The 15,113-nt window shown below is 38.5% G+C and overlaps 1 protein-coding gene across 19 annotated transcripts in view; it reads left to right on the forward strand.

Annotated features, from left to right (window-relative positions):
• CAPRIN2 (caprin family member 2) overlaps positions 1 to 14,897 on the forward strand; it is a 31,963-nt gene extending 17,066 nt beyond the window's left edge. For 11 of the 19 annotated variants that reach the window (XM_046901307.1, XM_025141431.3, XM_046901305.1 and 8 more), the window contains 11 exons: positions 1,168 to 1,299; positions 1,492 to 1,579; positions 2,254 to 2,309; positions 2,884 to 2,994; positions 4,578 to 4,688; positions 5,318 to 5,470; positions 7,701 to 7,884; positions 9,246 to 9,428; positions 10,273 to 10,373; positions 12,457 to 12,523; positions 13,980 to 14,897. In XM_046901307.1, coding sequence (XP_046757263.1) covers positions 1,168 to 1,299; positions 1,492 to 1,579; positions 2,254 to 2,309; positions 2,884 to 2,994; positions 4,578 to 4,688; positions 5,318 to 5,470; positions 7,701 to 7,884; positions 9,246 to 9,428; positions 10,273 to 10,373; positions 12,457 to 12,523; positions 13,980 to 14,548 — 1,755 coding nt within the window. In that variant the 3' untranslated portion in view covers positions 14,549 to 14,897. Of the gene's footprint in view, positions 1 to 1,167; positions 1,300 to 1,491; positions 1,580 to 2,253; positions 2,310 to 2,883; positions 2,995 to 4,577; positions 4,689 to 5,317; positions 5,471 to 7,700; positions 7,885 to 9,242; positions 9,429 to 10,272; positions 10,374 to 12,456; positions 12,524 to 13,979 lie in introns of all 19 variants that reach the window. The other 8 variants (XM_046901278.1, XM_046901300.1, XM_046901273.1 and 5 more) reach the window with 1 other exon arrangement.
• Positions 14,898 to 15,113: the final 216 nt, after the last annotated feature.

The raw sequence follows: 15,113 nt of genomic DNA on the forward strand, positions 1-15,113 counted from the left end.
GTTTGTGTAATTCGAAACAAAAACAGTAAAAACTTGCATACAGTCAGTAGTAAAAGCTATTGCTTGTGCATCTGAATTTCTAATTAAGATGGTGGATAGTACAAAGGTACTACTCTTACTCTAGAGTAAAATAGAACTTCTCACAGCTCAAGAAGTAGCTATCATGTGGGCCATGTACTAAAATAGACTCATGCAGTGTTAATGCAGTGTTGCATGTACATGAATTGTGCTTTGTGAAGCTCGCTGAACCCTGTAGGCTTCTTTGTGCGTGTTATTGAAACTTCTGCAAACGCAGTGATTAGTTTCATAGTTGTTGAAGAGATGTATCTGGACTTGATGTAGTTGATGACACTTCAATTTCTTTTGAATCTAGTATGGCAATTAAATGTAATGTGTACTCTTCTGCCATGTATTTTTCTAATGACTTAATGTAAATAATTAATTATGCCCTTTTACAGAGTACTGAAGTAGTAATCTGCTGGAAAGACAAATGTTGGCACAGTATGAAAGTGTTCTGTATTTTGATAAAACATTCCTGTTTTTCAAAGCAAAGTGAAAACCAATTTGGAAGAACAAGTAGGAGACCATCGGAAACAAGGATTAATAAGGCTCTGTAGAAGTTGTTGTTGAGCTACAGAAAGTTAGGTGGGGGATGCAAGTATATTTTTTTCATGCTGATCTTCAGAGTATTATAAAGTTCTTAATGCTGGAGCTGTTACATTGAGAGTATATGGCTCTGAAAGTAAAGAAGTCTGATCATGAATAACCTGCTTGCTTCAGTACATCTCTTAAGGGTAGTTTCTTCAGAATGTCTGAAAATGCCATCCCAGTAGAAGATCTGTACTTACTGGTTTGTGTTCTGCTGGAAGAAAGTATGTTAAATCTTGAGTGATGCAATTCTGATTTTAAGATTATTCTGGCCCTCAACTTGAATGTATATGGTTGTAAGAAACCAAATCAAGTGAATTCTATGGCTTAACTAGTTATGACAACAGTAAGCTGATTCCTCTTTTTTTTTTCTGAAGTGGGAATGTGAACCAGAAAACATCAGAAACAGAATTTCTTGACCTGTGGTATCCAGTATTTATAGCTTACTCTGGAAGTATATTGGATTATGCACCTTGCCTCGTTTTCAATGTTAAATGTCATCTTTTTTTTCCTTTGTAGGTGCCTAAACCTGTACATCAGCCAGCTGCAGAATTTTGCTCTACTTCAACTCTTCCAAAAGATCCAGTACTGAGAAGGGAAAAGCTTCAGGATTTGATGACTCAGATACAAGGGACTTATAACTTCATGCAAGTATGTTTTTTTTGCTCTGCTGCTGTAGCAGATCCAATGCATACTAGGTTAGGAAAAATGCCGTGCTGACCATGCATGTTTGTGTTGAATGAATGGATCTAGCTCTACTTAGTTAACAGCAACTTGTCAATTGAATGTTTCATTTGTATGCAGAATCTAGTTTTCTACCAACTAATGATCTTTTTTTAAAAGGAATCCATTCTGGATTTTGATAAAGCTTCACCAAGTGCCATTGGTTCATCTCAACCACCTTCAGTTACTCCAGCAAGTAGCCCTGTAGGTAGGTAGTGCTGTAAGCATAACCTGTATAAGCTTTGGCAAAAACCAGCAGGGTTTGCTTGGCTATCAATACACCTAGTGGGGAAGACAGTTTCCTTCCTAGTGAAGAATACTAATGTCTGTCAGAGCAGCTCAAACCATTTAACTTTTTAAACTGTGGGTTAAACTTCTGTTTGCATAGAACTGGAATGCTTGTATAATCACTAACTTGTACATTCATCTAAATCCAGCTGCAGAGTGGGCATGCTGTCAATATACCAGATTTCGTCTAGATGTAGTATATAGCTACTAGATGTGGCATACAGATACAGACCATGAATGAGCTCAGGATCAAGAGCAGTTGACTAGTTATACTTACAAAACAAGTTTGATATAATTGGCCATAAGAAATAATTTAGGTGGTTCTTAGGCTATAAAACATTAATTACCCAGTTTGTTAAATACTTAATTGGTCTTGGTTTTTATTTGGAAAGTGATTATCTCTACTTTAGTAGAGATATTTTGATCACTGGATACCTGCTTTCTTTAAAAAAAAAAAAGCTGAGGCTTTCAAATGGGTGTAGTTTAGTGATGCAAGTCTAAATATTTACAGTGCATACTCTAAAAATAGTGCATTTTCATATACCGAATGTTCTGAATTTAAAAAAATGCTGCTTAACTCATGTTCTTTTACAGCTTCAAAAGAACAGAAACTGCCAAGTCAAAGTGATTTTCTTCAACAACCCCTGCGAGTAAGTTGATGCTAGGGCCGTCTTGAAGAGGCAAAGCAGTAGCCGAGAAACAATATAACATTGGCCTTGTAACCAGTATAATATAAACTTGGTTTAGTAGTTTGAAAGAAAATCTGTCAACGCTGGCTGCTCTTGTGCTTATCGTAAAGCAAATGCAGAAACAAATGTTAATTTTACTGAAGTAAAATATGTTGAAGGCATGCTCAAATGGTTCAAATGTTTAACTCATAGTTTCAAGTCATAGCTAATGGTGTGCAGGAGAAAATACTGCATTTCTAGATCATGAATGTCTTCATCTTTGAGATTCTTACTTATGCCAAAGATGCAACTTCCACCACTGTTAGGTGAACCTTAAGTTCACTTAATGTGCTTGCATGTCTTAACTACTTTGGCTTTTAAATAGGTTTACTTACCACTAATAAAAACTCTTAATAAAAAAAGCTTTGACTTACTGGTCAGAGTACTTCAAGTCCTGCATCATTGAGATTTACTTGTAAATGCTTAGAATGAGTTTCAGGGACAATCAAGTACTCAAGGTAATCTTCCAAAATCCTGTATTTTCTGTTCTTGCAAGGCTACTGAATCATCTATGACGCTGCATGGTTCTAATACTTCCCTAGCATCTGCTGATCAGACACTTTCTGGCTCTGAAACTGAGGACTTGGTAACACCACAGACAGCACAGGTAATGTTCTCTGGTGTTCACTGGCATTTGGGATCTGTGATGGCCAGCCTTAGCAGAAAGCTGCAGTGGGACCTCTCCTCAATAAACTATATTTAATTGTACAGTGTCAGAGTGCAGGTGACAGAAGTAGTGTATCATGGATTATGTAAAGATCATTAGAGAAGTCTTCCTAATAGCACATGAATGTGAAGTGAACAGTCTGTCCCTTGAAATGGGGAAGGTATGGAGAGAAATGCTGGCTGGAAAGTGTAGTGCATATTCTTGCAGAGTTCTGTTTTGTTCAATGCAAAACCCTTTCCGACTGTGGAAGATCCATAAATTTAGGGTGGATGTTGTCATGCAATAGCAGACTGTAAGCTGAAAGCAGATGTTCCCTCATGCAGTAATGGAAGAAATGCTTGGCATCTGACTGACTGGTATCGAGATAAGACCTAAATTTGCTGACTTACCTGTATTTATATGCAATTAAATCTTCAGCTAGCATTCCTTAAATATTAAAAGCTGAAGAAATAGTTTCAGTTTATGCTGATGACTGTCTTAGATCTGTATTTCTGTGACTGGAAATGCAGTTAAGTTTCACATTGGACTCTGTGTATGTAGATTATAATGAAATTTTTCTGCTAATGTACGTGCTATCAGTATACAGTATACATAGCATTTACTGCATTCCTCAATATACTGTATAACTATAACATGCCCATCAAGACTTATTCTTTGTCTTCTATTTCTTGAATCAGTGGTTTTAGCCTGGTTCTTGACACTGTCTTTTTACAATGCAATAAAATTTCTTATACTTAAACATCTTCATTTAATGTGAATCAAGAGAACTTGTACTATGCCAAACATCTAATTTTTTTAGGAGAATGTTCTGTTTTTGCCAATGTAGTGTTTGTGATCAGGATTTACGTGACTGGAGATAGGCTAGGCACAAGAACTTTGAAGTGTTATGGCCTCATTAATGAGATGGTCCATGAGAAGCAAGAGGACTATAAAGCAGTAGTAAGATTCATTTGGTCTCAGCACAACTGGGAAATATACTCCATAGTAAGAGTATACACTTCTGTTATGGAAATGCGGTTCTGTTTGCACCTGTGATGATGTGGTAAGAATGAGACTTGGTAGTCTTTAGGCTGTGTATCTAAGTATAAGCAATTCTTAAACTTAGTATTGCAGGTGTGAGTTTGTAAGAACTGTGCATTCTCTATTTAAGACTGCCTGCCAGCGTTTGTTTCTCTGAGGCCTTGTTAGGCAAAAATCTATTAGATGCTTAACTCTATTAGATGTATTTCCATTTGATGCTGATGCCACTTTTAAGTTGTTGCAATTGCTTAAAGCAAAGTTTTTGGAATTACCTGACTTTGCAGGGCTAGTTGTACAAAATACATTGTCTGAGTCCTTAAAGCTAATTACTTACAACTTTTGGTTAAGGTAACCATTTTGTGCACTTCAGACTTATTGTTTATCCTGGTCTTTCAAAATCCACCTGTTTTCAACTTATGCACTGGTATTGCATACTTCTAGCAGAACTGTTTGCCTTCTGTTGTACTTGTAATAATAGCGTGTCAATGTATGGCTTCCTCCAGGCATCAGCATCACTGTCTCAAGAGACTGAGAAGTATACTTCCCAGCCACTGTATCAGACGAATCCGCATATTTCTGAGCCACTGATACCTAAAAAGATTGAAATTGCCCAGGTGAGCTATTGCAAACAGTTTAGAAATGTTATTGAAAAGGGTAATAGAAGTCAGATATGTATAGATTATGACTTATTCCTTTTGATTTCTGATCTGTGGAGTATATTGGTATTCTAAATGCTTCTTTTTGCCTCTCTGCACAGATGAGTTTTAATATTGGTTAGTACTTTGGAAAACTCAGCGCTGTTTCTAATCTGAACTATAATTAAGTTGGAGGGAGAAAGAGACAAACCTGAGTTCCTTTGGAAAGGATAAGTTGTTTTTAATTCCAATCAGAGAATCATCTTCCAACAAACTGAATGGAGAGCATCCCATGTTTCCTTAGTGGTGGATAAAAGTACCTAAGCCTCTTTATTGTGAAATTCATACAATGAGTGGTATGTATAGTAGCTCATAGGCACATTTCACTTCATCAGCAGAGAGTGCAATAGAAATACTGATTGCTGAGGATGCACAGCAAGAGTTGAAATTGTAAGCAAAAGCTATTTTGTAGCTTTACTATGTCCAAATGTCATCCTGTAGAAACTGCTGACTTCTGTCAGTCTAGGCTTTAGAACAATTTAACTGCTTCTGTTACTGCCTGATAACTATCAAGTGACCTCTTGTTACATTTATATTCTTTCCCTCAGGCAACTGTTCCTCTCCCAAGTGAGCCACAGTCACCATTGCCAACTTCAAGCACCTCCATTACACCAGTACCACAAGGGCAAAGCTTTCAGTCTCCTCCAGCAAGTAGCAGTTCTGTCACAATAACAGCAGCTCCCTTTCAAGCTATGCAGACTGTAAGTATGTATACTAATGATTGAGAAGCACGCTCATAACTTAATCCTAATATGGGGAAGCTGGCCTCCCCTTGATGTAAGATTGATCTTGATAGATCATTTTGACGCTTTCATGCTAAAAATCCAGATTAGAACTGTTTCCTCAATGACTGGAGTATCTTAGTATCCTCAAGTAACTAAGAAGTCAGATATTAAATTGGCCGACTTCTACCGACTCTCCAAGGTTGAGTTGATTGTATTTACACTGTTCTTATGCATGAATGTCAAAGACAGTGGAGGGTAGAGATGGAATCCTTATTGGTACAATGAAGCTTTCTGAAGCTTAAATCTGCCTTGCTGCTTTTTAAACTGTCTGCATTAGCAGGGTGAAACTTGATCCACTGGAATAATGGAAAACATGTCCTTCATAAAGATCAAACTATCTCCCTGTCCATCCGTAATGAGATATCTGGAGTAGTCCACAGATTGAGCAGTACTTGTTGCAAATGTATGACCTGAAAAATAGCATCTCATTACTAATGTCACAAACATTGCTAATACTGCTACTGTGCAGCAGTTTGGGACGTAAGCCCTCTGAGGGACCTAGAGGAAGGGTCTCTATTTAGGGGTTAATGCTTCCTTCTCTGTACTTAGGCTTGTCTCATCCTCCGGTCTGTTTTTCAGAAGATGATAGTAACTTTTGACATTCTTGCTCAAAAGCAAGCTTAGGAAGTGATCACCTGAGACTTTCCAACAGCATTTTCCATTCCAACAAATGTACTTGTGCAGTTCTACAACTTGTTGGACAGTTATGTAGTAGAAATAGTGTGGGGAGTAGTAGTTAATAGCTTTTCAAAGCACAAGAACTTTAGGTACAGCTGAAACACCTTACATCTTAGTTTGTTCTATAGTAAATCACTATCATAATATTTCTTTCTTGGCTTTCTGTATTAGTAGAAATGATTCCAGTTGAACCTTCCTTACATGTACAGAATATTAATGTAATTATACCACAAGTGGTGGTGGGGAGGTTGTTTTAAACTGGATTTATTAAAACTAAGCTACTATGTAATGATATTCATTTAAGTTTAAAAAAAATCAGCATGCTATGATTGAAGAACCAGTCTTATTGGGAGACTGGTCCTGTAAGATAAGTGTTACAAAACAAATATGGAATCTTGGTCTTAGCTGTTTTAATGATATCTGAGCCCAAGATCTGTGTTCAGAATGCTTTGTAATGCACAATGTTGCTGCTGAATGTTCACTTAAATTAATGCTGTGGTGTCTTGAGATATTAAGTATGCAAGACTTCTTAGCTCTTCTGGTTCACAAAGTTGCTAAGACCTCAATTCCTCTTGTGGTGGTGGTAGTCTTGAACTTGGCAGTGCATTCTTCCTGTCATGCTTCTATTGCCATTAACAGGGGAAATAGCTATCGGATTCCAGCAGATAGCCAGGATTCAGATACTTCCTTAGCAAGGTGATGCAGTAATGAGATAAAAATAAAGCCTCAGTTGATTACATACCCTTAAACATCTGAACACCTTATTGCTGCCATTGTGCTCATGGGGGCTTAAAGGCATATACTGTCTGTAGTGTAACTCCATTAGAATTCCACTTGAGACCCTCACTGATAAAAGACTGCGTGCTATACAAGTACTCTAGGATGTGGGTGTTGACAACTTGGCTGTATGACATCCTCGCTTTTCTTTTAGAAAGAAAACTACTACAGCAGTAGCAGAACCACTTCCTCACAAGTGGATATGCTTTAGGGCAACTGGAATTCTTGACTAGATTTGATAGTTCATTCTTTAGCCTTTTAGCATGGCTGGACAATGACCTGGAGTTCAACTGGAAAGGAAAACAAATCACTGAAATGGTCTACGCTGCTTTTGTCTTTGTGCTACCAGAGTGCCACACACATCTGAAGACTTCATTGTTGTAACATTTCAACTGGAAGCAAACTAGCTTACTCTATAGTAGCTGCTGCTGAAATGAGGTAGCTGTGCTCAGTCAAGCTGCTACTTTTGGCAAATTGCCAAGTATGCAAGACTACATTCAGCAAGCTTACTGTGAGTTAAAAGGATGAGTTGGAACACCAATGCTGTGATCTCAATTCTTTCTATGAAGTGATTGGTATACTAGGAACTGATTAAGGCACTGTGATTTAAACTACAGTTAGTGTAGCAGAATGGTAGCATTAGGCAGAGACTTCAGCTAGTAGTGTTAAGCATGCACTTGAACTGTTACAGGTATTCAAAGTGAACGCACCTTTGCCTCCACGTAAAGACCAGGAAGTTAAAGAGGATTCTTCATATTCAGCGGGGTATAACCAGAGTTTCTCTACAGCAAGTACGCAGACTCCTCCTCAGAGCCAGCTGCAATCTTCTCATGTTGCAGAACAGTCCTCTCTTTCACAAGAATCTCTATCTTCAGGTGAGAACTGTACTTGTCTTCATTTCAAGCAGTCCTTAAAATTCCTCAGGTTATAAAAGCTCCTTGGGTAAAGCTACTTCATATATATATTTATTTGTTAATGTACTGTGAGTATATTCGGTTCAAGTCAGTGGAATTCTTAACCACTGAGGTTCTTATGTAGCAACTGTTAACATCAGGGTTATATCAGCTGTAATTTAGTTGACAGTACTTCTGATAAGCAGAGTCCTGAGCTGCCTTTATTGAACAAAACTGATCCGCTTGACATTCAGGTGCTGATACCAGATGAATATATGGAGCTGACTCTAAGGATTTGCAATGAAATGAGGCACTAGATTTGCCTGAAAGTTTCCAGGGTGAGAGATGACACATAGGAACCTGGATTTAAAGTTACCTAATCAGTGACTCAAGGTCACTGAGTTTTTTTTCTGCCAGCAGACTGTTCACAGGAATTGTTTGAGGCTGATAGTGTGTGAAGTCAGTGAGACATTCTAAGGTTAAGAACTCCAAAGAACAGTAAGTACAGCAGTTAGGAAACCTTCTTTAGCTCAAATGCTCCGTCTCATCACAGACTACAGGAGGTGATCAGTAGCCATCTGCACAGCTTTCTGGTGAAACACCATATTTGATTATTTTTGTGCAGTGGCTCTGCAGGAGCTTCAGAAAGATTAGACATGCTCTACTTGGACCCATTTTAATCTGTTTTTGGATTGATTTAGAGCATAGATTTATGGAACCCATTCATGGTTGCAGGATCTGTATTTAAGGCTAACCATTTAGCCATGTTGTAATCAAGAATGCTTTTCACTCACAATACCTGTTGCTTGAGATGAAACTGCTTAATAGCATGTGTACAAGTGCCTCCTCAAGAGACAGAACCCAGCTGTAGTTGCAGCTCTCTACAGTTGTCTTACTGCTACCTAGATGAGATGAGTTTGTTTCATCATACTAAATGATGTCACCACTGTGGCGTGATCTAGTTAATCACAGAACACTGAGGACTTTCTGCTAGTAGGACAATATAGACTAAGTGAAAATTTTCAGTTGAGTGTTAATAGTTTTTATTCTAACCTGGTTATTTTCTTGATGCCGCTAGCAAACTTTAACAGGGCAGAACTGAAGTTCTTGAATACTTGAGGCTTATGCTGACAGCCTGGGCTATCTCTACAACAGACTTCATAAAACAAGTATTATTCTCTACCCAATAAAGAGAAGGAACTTTATTTAGAGTAAAGAAAGGACAGGAGCAGGATACACTGAACAGCTTAATCTAGGTTAACTTCCTAATGCTGCTCTCGCTTCTACATGTGTTAAGCTATTGCACCTATAGAAGTTTTTCACCTGTCTTTTGTTTTAAGCAGTGAATTATCAACCTGATGGAGCTGTTTCTGTTAGCAATGGTAGCCTTGCCTTTTATCCAGCACAGACAAATGTTATTCCCAGACCCCCTCAGCCTTACCTTAACAGTCGTGGGTCTGTCAGAGGATCTGCTCGAGGTGGAAGGTCTCTGGCCAATTCTTATCGTTCCCCTGGTGGATACAAAGGTATGTCTTTGTTTACTACTGCCTTAAAAATCTTGTTACATACTAGAACATTGTTTTAATGCATTTAATTTAGGTTCTATGTGAAACATCACAGTATTTTAACAATGCAGAAATTAGGGTCTGTCTGTAGAATGAATTTGCTTAAATTCTGAGGCTATTTGTAGTTCCTATACTTTGGGTGTCATGTGTACTGGCAGAGAGCAATATCATAGTTGAATTATGAAAATGAGTGTTCAGCAATTAGTAAACTACCATCTAGTCTTCTAAATTTCTTCCCTCCCTTTCTTTTTTTCTCCTGGCCTCTGTTCCTTGCTAACATTTTAGGCCAGTATTTTCTTTTCAGATGCTACTGATACTACTTGTTCAACATTGCTGGCTTTTTATATTGCAAGCAGAAACTGGGATAAGGGAAGAGGTTCCAGTAATAGAGAACTCTTCTGGATTTATAAGAAACTGAAGGATTTTAAGAGAAGGATTGTTTGGTCTATACAGTGCTGCTGCTAGCTGGAGTGTCATGATAAGTTTCTGCTTGCTTATCAAAGTTTCTGGTAGTGGCAGCCTCTTCACTTTGATGTGGAAGCATGCTTAGTCTGAAATACACATTGTTTCGGTTAATGGGCTGAGGCTTCTTCCTAACTTGAAGGAGCATGTTTTAAAAAAAAAAAGTTTCAACTTGCCAGCAGTTAAGACTTATTGCTGTTGTGATGCTCTGATTTCTGAAATGAGGAGCAGAGGTGTAACTGCGTGACTTGATACATATGCTAATTGCTTAAAGGGAGTTGTAGTTTTCTGGACTTGTAGTGTAAATTAAATGGTTAATAATGAACAATCACTCTTTGAGCAGGTTTTGATGCTTACAGAGGGTCACCTTCAATAACTAATGGCACCTATGGCCAGCTGCAGTTCCCTGCTAGAGATTATGCTGGAATGCCATATTCCCAGAGAGTAAGTACTGACTTGGTTTTCAGTAGCCTTCTTGAGAAATATAGGGGAGTCTTCTAATATTGTAGCTTTTCACTGTCCTAACAGGTAAACTATTCCTTTCAAGCTAGAGGTCAGGTTTGTTTTTTAGACAAACTCTTTTGGGACAGTAGAAAGCAGTTGAAAGGGGAAGAAAGCTCATATTTGGGGCTGGTTGATTTTAGTTAGAATTGGATCTCTGAAATATAATCTGATGGTGAGTAAGAAATGTCTATAAGTCCATCTTGCCATGGTTTTCAAGTTAGTACTGGGTACCTCTGTAATGCCTATGAGTTCTTGAATAGCCTCATTTTATGTCAATCTAAGCAGGCTTCGCATTTGCTCATGGCTAGAGCAATTAATTAAAAATATCTGGATTGTGATTAGAGGAGTAGATGTCCTCATTCTTGAGTATTTGAGGGGTAGCAGGAAATCCTAGTAGGAACCAGCCTTAGGGAAATTGACACTTGGACGCTTTGATTTGAGTGAGGGCGGGTTTCTCAAGGATTGATACACCTGAAGACCTGCAGTAGATCATAACCAAGGATGACAAGTTTGATGTTCTGTAGTGGTAGTAGAGCATAGCTGGATTAGGGAAGATCGGTTTGAGGATATTCTGTTGTCAAACTTCAGGTGATAGGAAAAAAAAAGGAAGCTTCACTATTCAGAAAAGTGTGAAGGATGAAACTTGTAAAGTTAAGCATTTCCAGCAGGTTTAAGTATATCTTTATCAGTGTTTTTTGACCTGTTCAAGGTGAGTAGATGGTCTTGAGGTAAATTTCTGCTCAGGGTAGCTTTAGGAGGTCTTGAAACATGTCCAATGAAGCATGTTTCAGGTATTAAACTAGCATACTTTAGGGACAAGCGATCCTTAAGCTTTCTCTGGGAGTGGGAGGCAAGGAGGAAAATTCCCTGATCTGTGAAGGTGTGGTATGTTGTCCCTGCTGTGAGTTTTGTAGAGTTCTGCAGTTCTGTTTCCTGCTGTGCCATGCTTCCTGTTCATTACTTTGGAACTTAAGCTGCCAAACTAAAAATAAGGGGGAGAGAAGTAGAAGGATGCAAACTTATCAATATCTAAATGACTGGCTTGTACTGCTGGCTTTCAGAAGTGGGAAGAGGTACTTAAGGTCTTAATTTGACACTTAACATCATACTGCTGAAGTCTTCTCTTGGTGTTAGAAGACTAGATTACTACTGTTGGGGTGGCTAAAGGAACAACTACCCTCTAGAAGTCACTAGGCTGTCTTTTGAAGACACCTGATTCGTTTTGAAAGGAAAATGCACTGAATTAATGCATCTCTGCATTAAGTCTTCATTATGTCTCAGGTGTCTCATTTAAACAAGTTTTGTCATGCCTCTTTCTATCAGCCTTTGAGTACTCTTACCTTTCTGCAAAAGTACTTGAACTTGGAGAGACATTTCTTGCTATATATGTCATCTCAGTAAAATCTGAAACATACCTGCCCAATCTGTGCTGATCCCTAGATGGAAGTAAGTTGTTTGGGAGGGGGTTTAAAGTGAAGTCTAAAGATAATCTTAAGAGGAGCTCTACATCATATACAACATTCACTATCTGCATGAAACTCACTTTTCTAGTAGATGTGTCCAAATCTATGCAAGTATGTGTTCTTACTGAGCCAGTTTCCTGTGGAGTGTTGAAGTAGACTTAATCCTTTGTGGTTCAAATTATGATGAAGGCAAGTGAATTAAACACTTCAGGTTCAGGTTAAGCTGTAAACTTTCAGGTCATGTCTGTAGTGGTTTTTTCTTTTAATAAAATTCCTGTTTAGAGGTGGGGAAGGGTGTGCATTCAGCTTTGAAATGAAATTTCTTCTATACTGACCCAGAATAGGCTTGAGATTTAAGGTAAAGTACAACAAAGCTTTTTAACTTCATATAAGCTACTGTATAAGTAAATGTTCCATAAATAGGGCTGTTAATTGACAGAGATGGAGTTCAGAATCGAGACGTATAGTTCAGAGCCTGAATTACTTGTATACTTATTGCACACTTATTTCATAGCCTCATTTGTTTTCAGATTTGCTTAGAGTTATCTTGTTTTCTTTAGGATGTTAATTACCAGCAGTGCTATAAACGAGGTGGAATAACTAGTGGTCCTCGAGCAAATTCAAGAGGTAAGGCCAACATTAGATTCCCAGGGATGTGTCTGCTTGCTGAAGTGGCATGTTAGTGTGAACAGTTAGTGTACCATCACTGTCATCAGATAGATACAGCTTGGTATTAATTAGCCAAGCTAAATGGAAGTGTAAGTACTACTCTTCAGCAGTCAGCATTGCGTAGCAACAGACTTAGTCTTACCATTCTCAATTTTCCTATGTCAGAGTTTTGATATAGTGATACCTTATTGAACTTTCTGAATAAACTGACTAAAATACATGCAGAATGGCACCACTGTTACATTTGGCACTTAGTTGTATGTTCTCTCTTCTTTGAGCTGTCAGATCCCAGAAACTTTGTAAGAGTGCTTTTCAACAGAAAATAGTTGTTTTGTGGATACAGCTTTTGACTTTGTACTCCAGCATGGAACTGGTGAAGAAATCCATGCTTGGGTATACAAAGCTTGTGTTGTATAGAATGCATTTTGAAAAGCTTTGAGATGATTTAATCCTGCATATAGAATTTTCCACCTGGACTTAGTGCTATAGATAAAAAGTGAGTAGAATCTTCACTGTAGATTACTTTGAAGAGAAAGGGGAAATCTTGCATATCATAGCAACTGTTTTGGGATAAAGTAGTTTACCTCAGTCTGAGGGGGGGGACTCAGGATTCTGGTTTGGGAAAAAAATCAAAATGTGATGGTGATGAGTGAAGTTGACAGATGTACCTGTTAGTGTTAAGTGAAGTTGCTGCTGATACCTTAGTCTTATTGGATGTGTTAAGGTATTCATTTCCTGCAGAAGCAACAATGGCTTAACTTGATAGCAGCTGCTTTAAATTTCTGTTCTGTTAATGCTTTCATTCCAGACTGAAACCAGGTCCTGTTAACTTGGATGTTTGAACAGATAAGCATTATTTTGGGCAGTAGGATGCAGAAAGCTGAAAAGCAATCCTTGTTTTTCAGACTTGTAATATCTTAGCATGACAAGTTGATAAGTCTTGACATGACAAGAATACAACTCCAGAAGAACAGTACTGAGGTAACATGAGGTGCAGCTTCAGGGCTTCAAGGTGTCTAAATAATTACTTGTCTTTTAGTGATTCTGCAGAGTTCTTCCAGAACTTGCTTTTTATTTCTACTCAGTCAACACATACTGTTTTATGATGAGGTATGGTAACATTTGCAGAGCTAAAAGTTACCATGCTACAGGTAAAATTATTGCAAGCCACTGCCTCTCCTACTTAAGTGTGAGAAGTCATTGTTCATAGCTGAGTTATGGTCCATCTTGCTGAATGCAAGTGTAAGCAGTGTGAAACAGCTTCAAAGTTCTTTTCTCATTGGAGTCCTTTAACAAATTCCTATAGCTGAGACAAACGTATTACAAAACAGATTTTCTGCTTAAGAACATGCTTGTGGGTTTAAGGTACCCTTCTGTTATATACTTATTTATCGTTGCTAATGATCTTTAACAGCAGGGTGGAGTGATTCTTCTCAGGTGAGCAGCCCAGAACGAGACAATGAAACCTTTAACAGCGGAGATTCTGGGCAGGGAGATTCTCGCAGCATCACACCTGTTGATATGCCAGTGACAAGCCAAGCTGCCACTATACTACCAGTGCACGTCTACCCCCTCCCGCAGCAGATGAGAGTTGCCTTCTCTGCAGCTAGAACATCAAACTTGGCCCCTGGAACTCTAGACCAGCCAATTGTGTTTGATCTATTGCTGAACAACCTTGGAGAAACATTTGACATCCAGCTTGGTAGATTCAATTGTCCAGTGAATGGTACTTATGTCTTTATCTTCCACATGCTGAAGCTGGCTGTAAATGTTCCCCTGTATGTGAACCTCATGAAGAATGAAGAGGTCCTAGTGTCAGCATATGCAAATGATGGGGCTCCTGATCATGAAACAGCCAGTAACCACGCAGTCCTGCAGCTGTTCCAGGGAGATCAGATCTGGTTGCGTCTGCATCGGGGAGCCATCTATGGAAGTAGCTGGAAATACTCTACTTTTTCGGGATACCTCCTTTATCAGGACTAAAATACAGTGCAATGTTTACAAAAAAGCTGCTCCAAACACCTTGGTGGAGGGGGGGATGGGACTAGCTTTGCACTTACTACTGACTTTATAGAAGATGTGGTTCCATTATTGGGGGAAATGATGGTCCTGTTGTGCAAGGTGAAATCATGGAGTTGGGGTACTGAATCAGCACTAATTTGGCACTTTATCAGTTGTGATGTAGCCTTGCTAGTAAAGCTGTGAATGTATATTGTTTGCACTTACCCTAAACTGTATTAATGTCCAGCTTACTACACTATTGATTGCCTCAAGTATGGGCTATTCACAATGCCTTGTTGTGCCTCAATAAAACAAGTTAATATGCATTTTAGTATTAATCTTGCTAGTGGTCTTTATTTTTAAAATATCAGGCTAGTTATTCCCTGTGTGGGCTGTACCTGCATGTTCATACTCCATAAAGAAGCTGTCTTCAGATTTCAGTAATTCAGGGGGTAAACTAGTTTAAATGGAATTACTTGTTTATTTGGTTCTTCACTGCTTCCTCAATTGAAGTGAATTCAAGATTTAGTTGCATAGCTACTTCTGC

Source organism: Gallus gallus, chromosome 1 (assembly GCF_016699485.2).
Source record: "Gallus gallus isolate bGalGal1 chromosome 1, bGalGal1.mat.broiler.GRCg7b, whole genome shotgun sequence".
Lineage (NCBI taxonomy): Eukaryota > Metazoa > Chordata > Aves > Galliformes > Phasianidae > Gallus > Gallus gallus.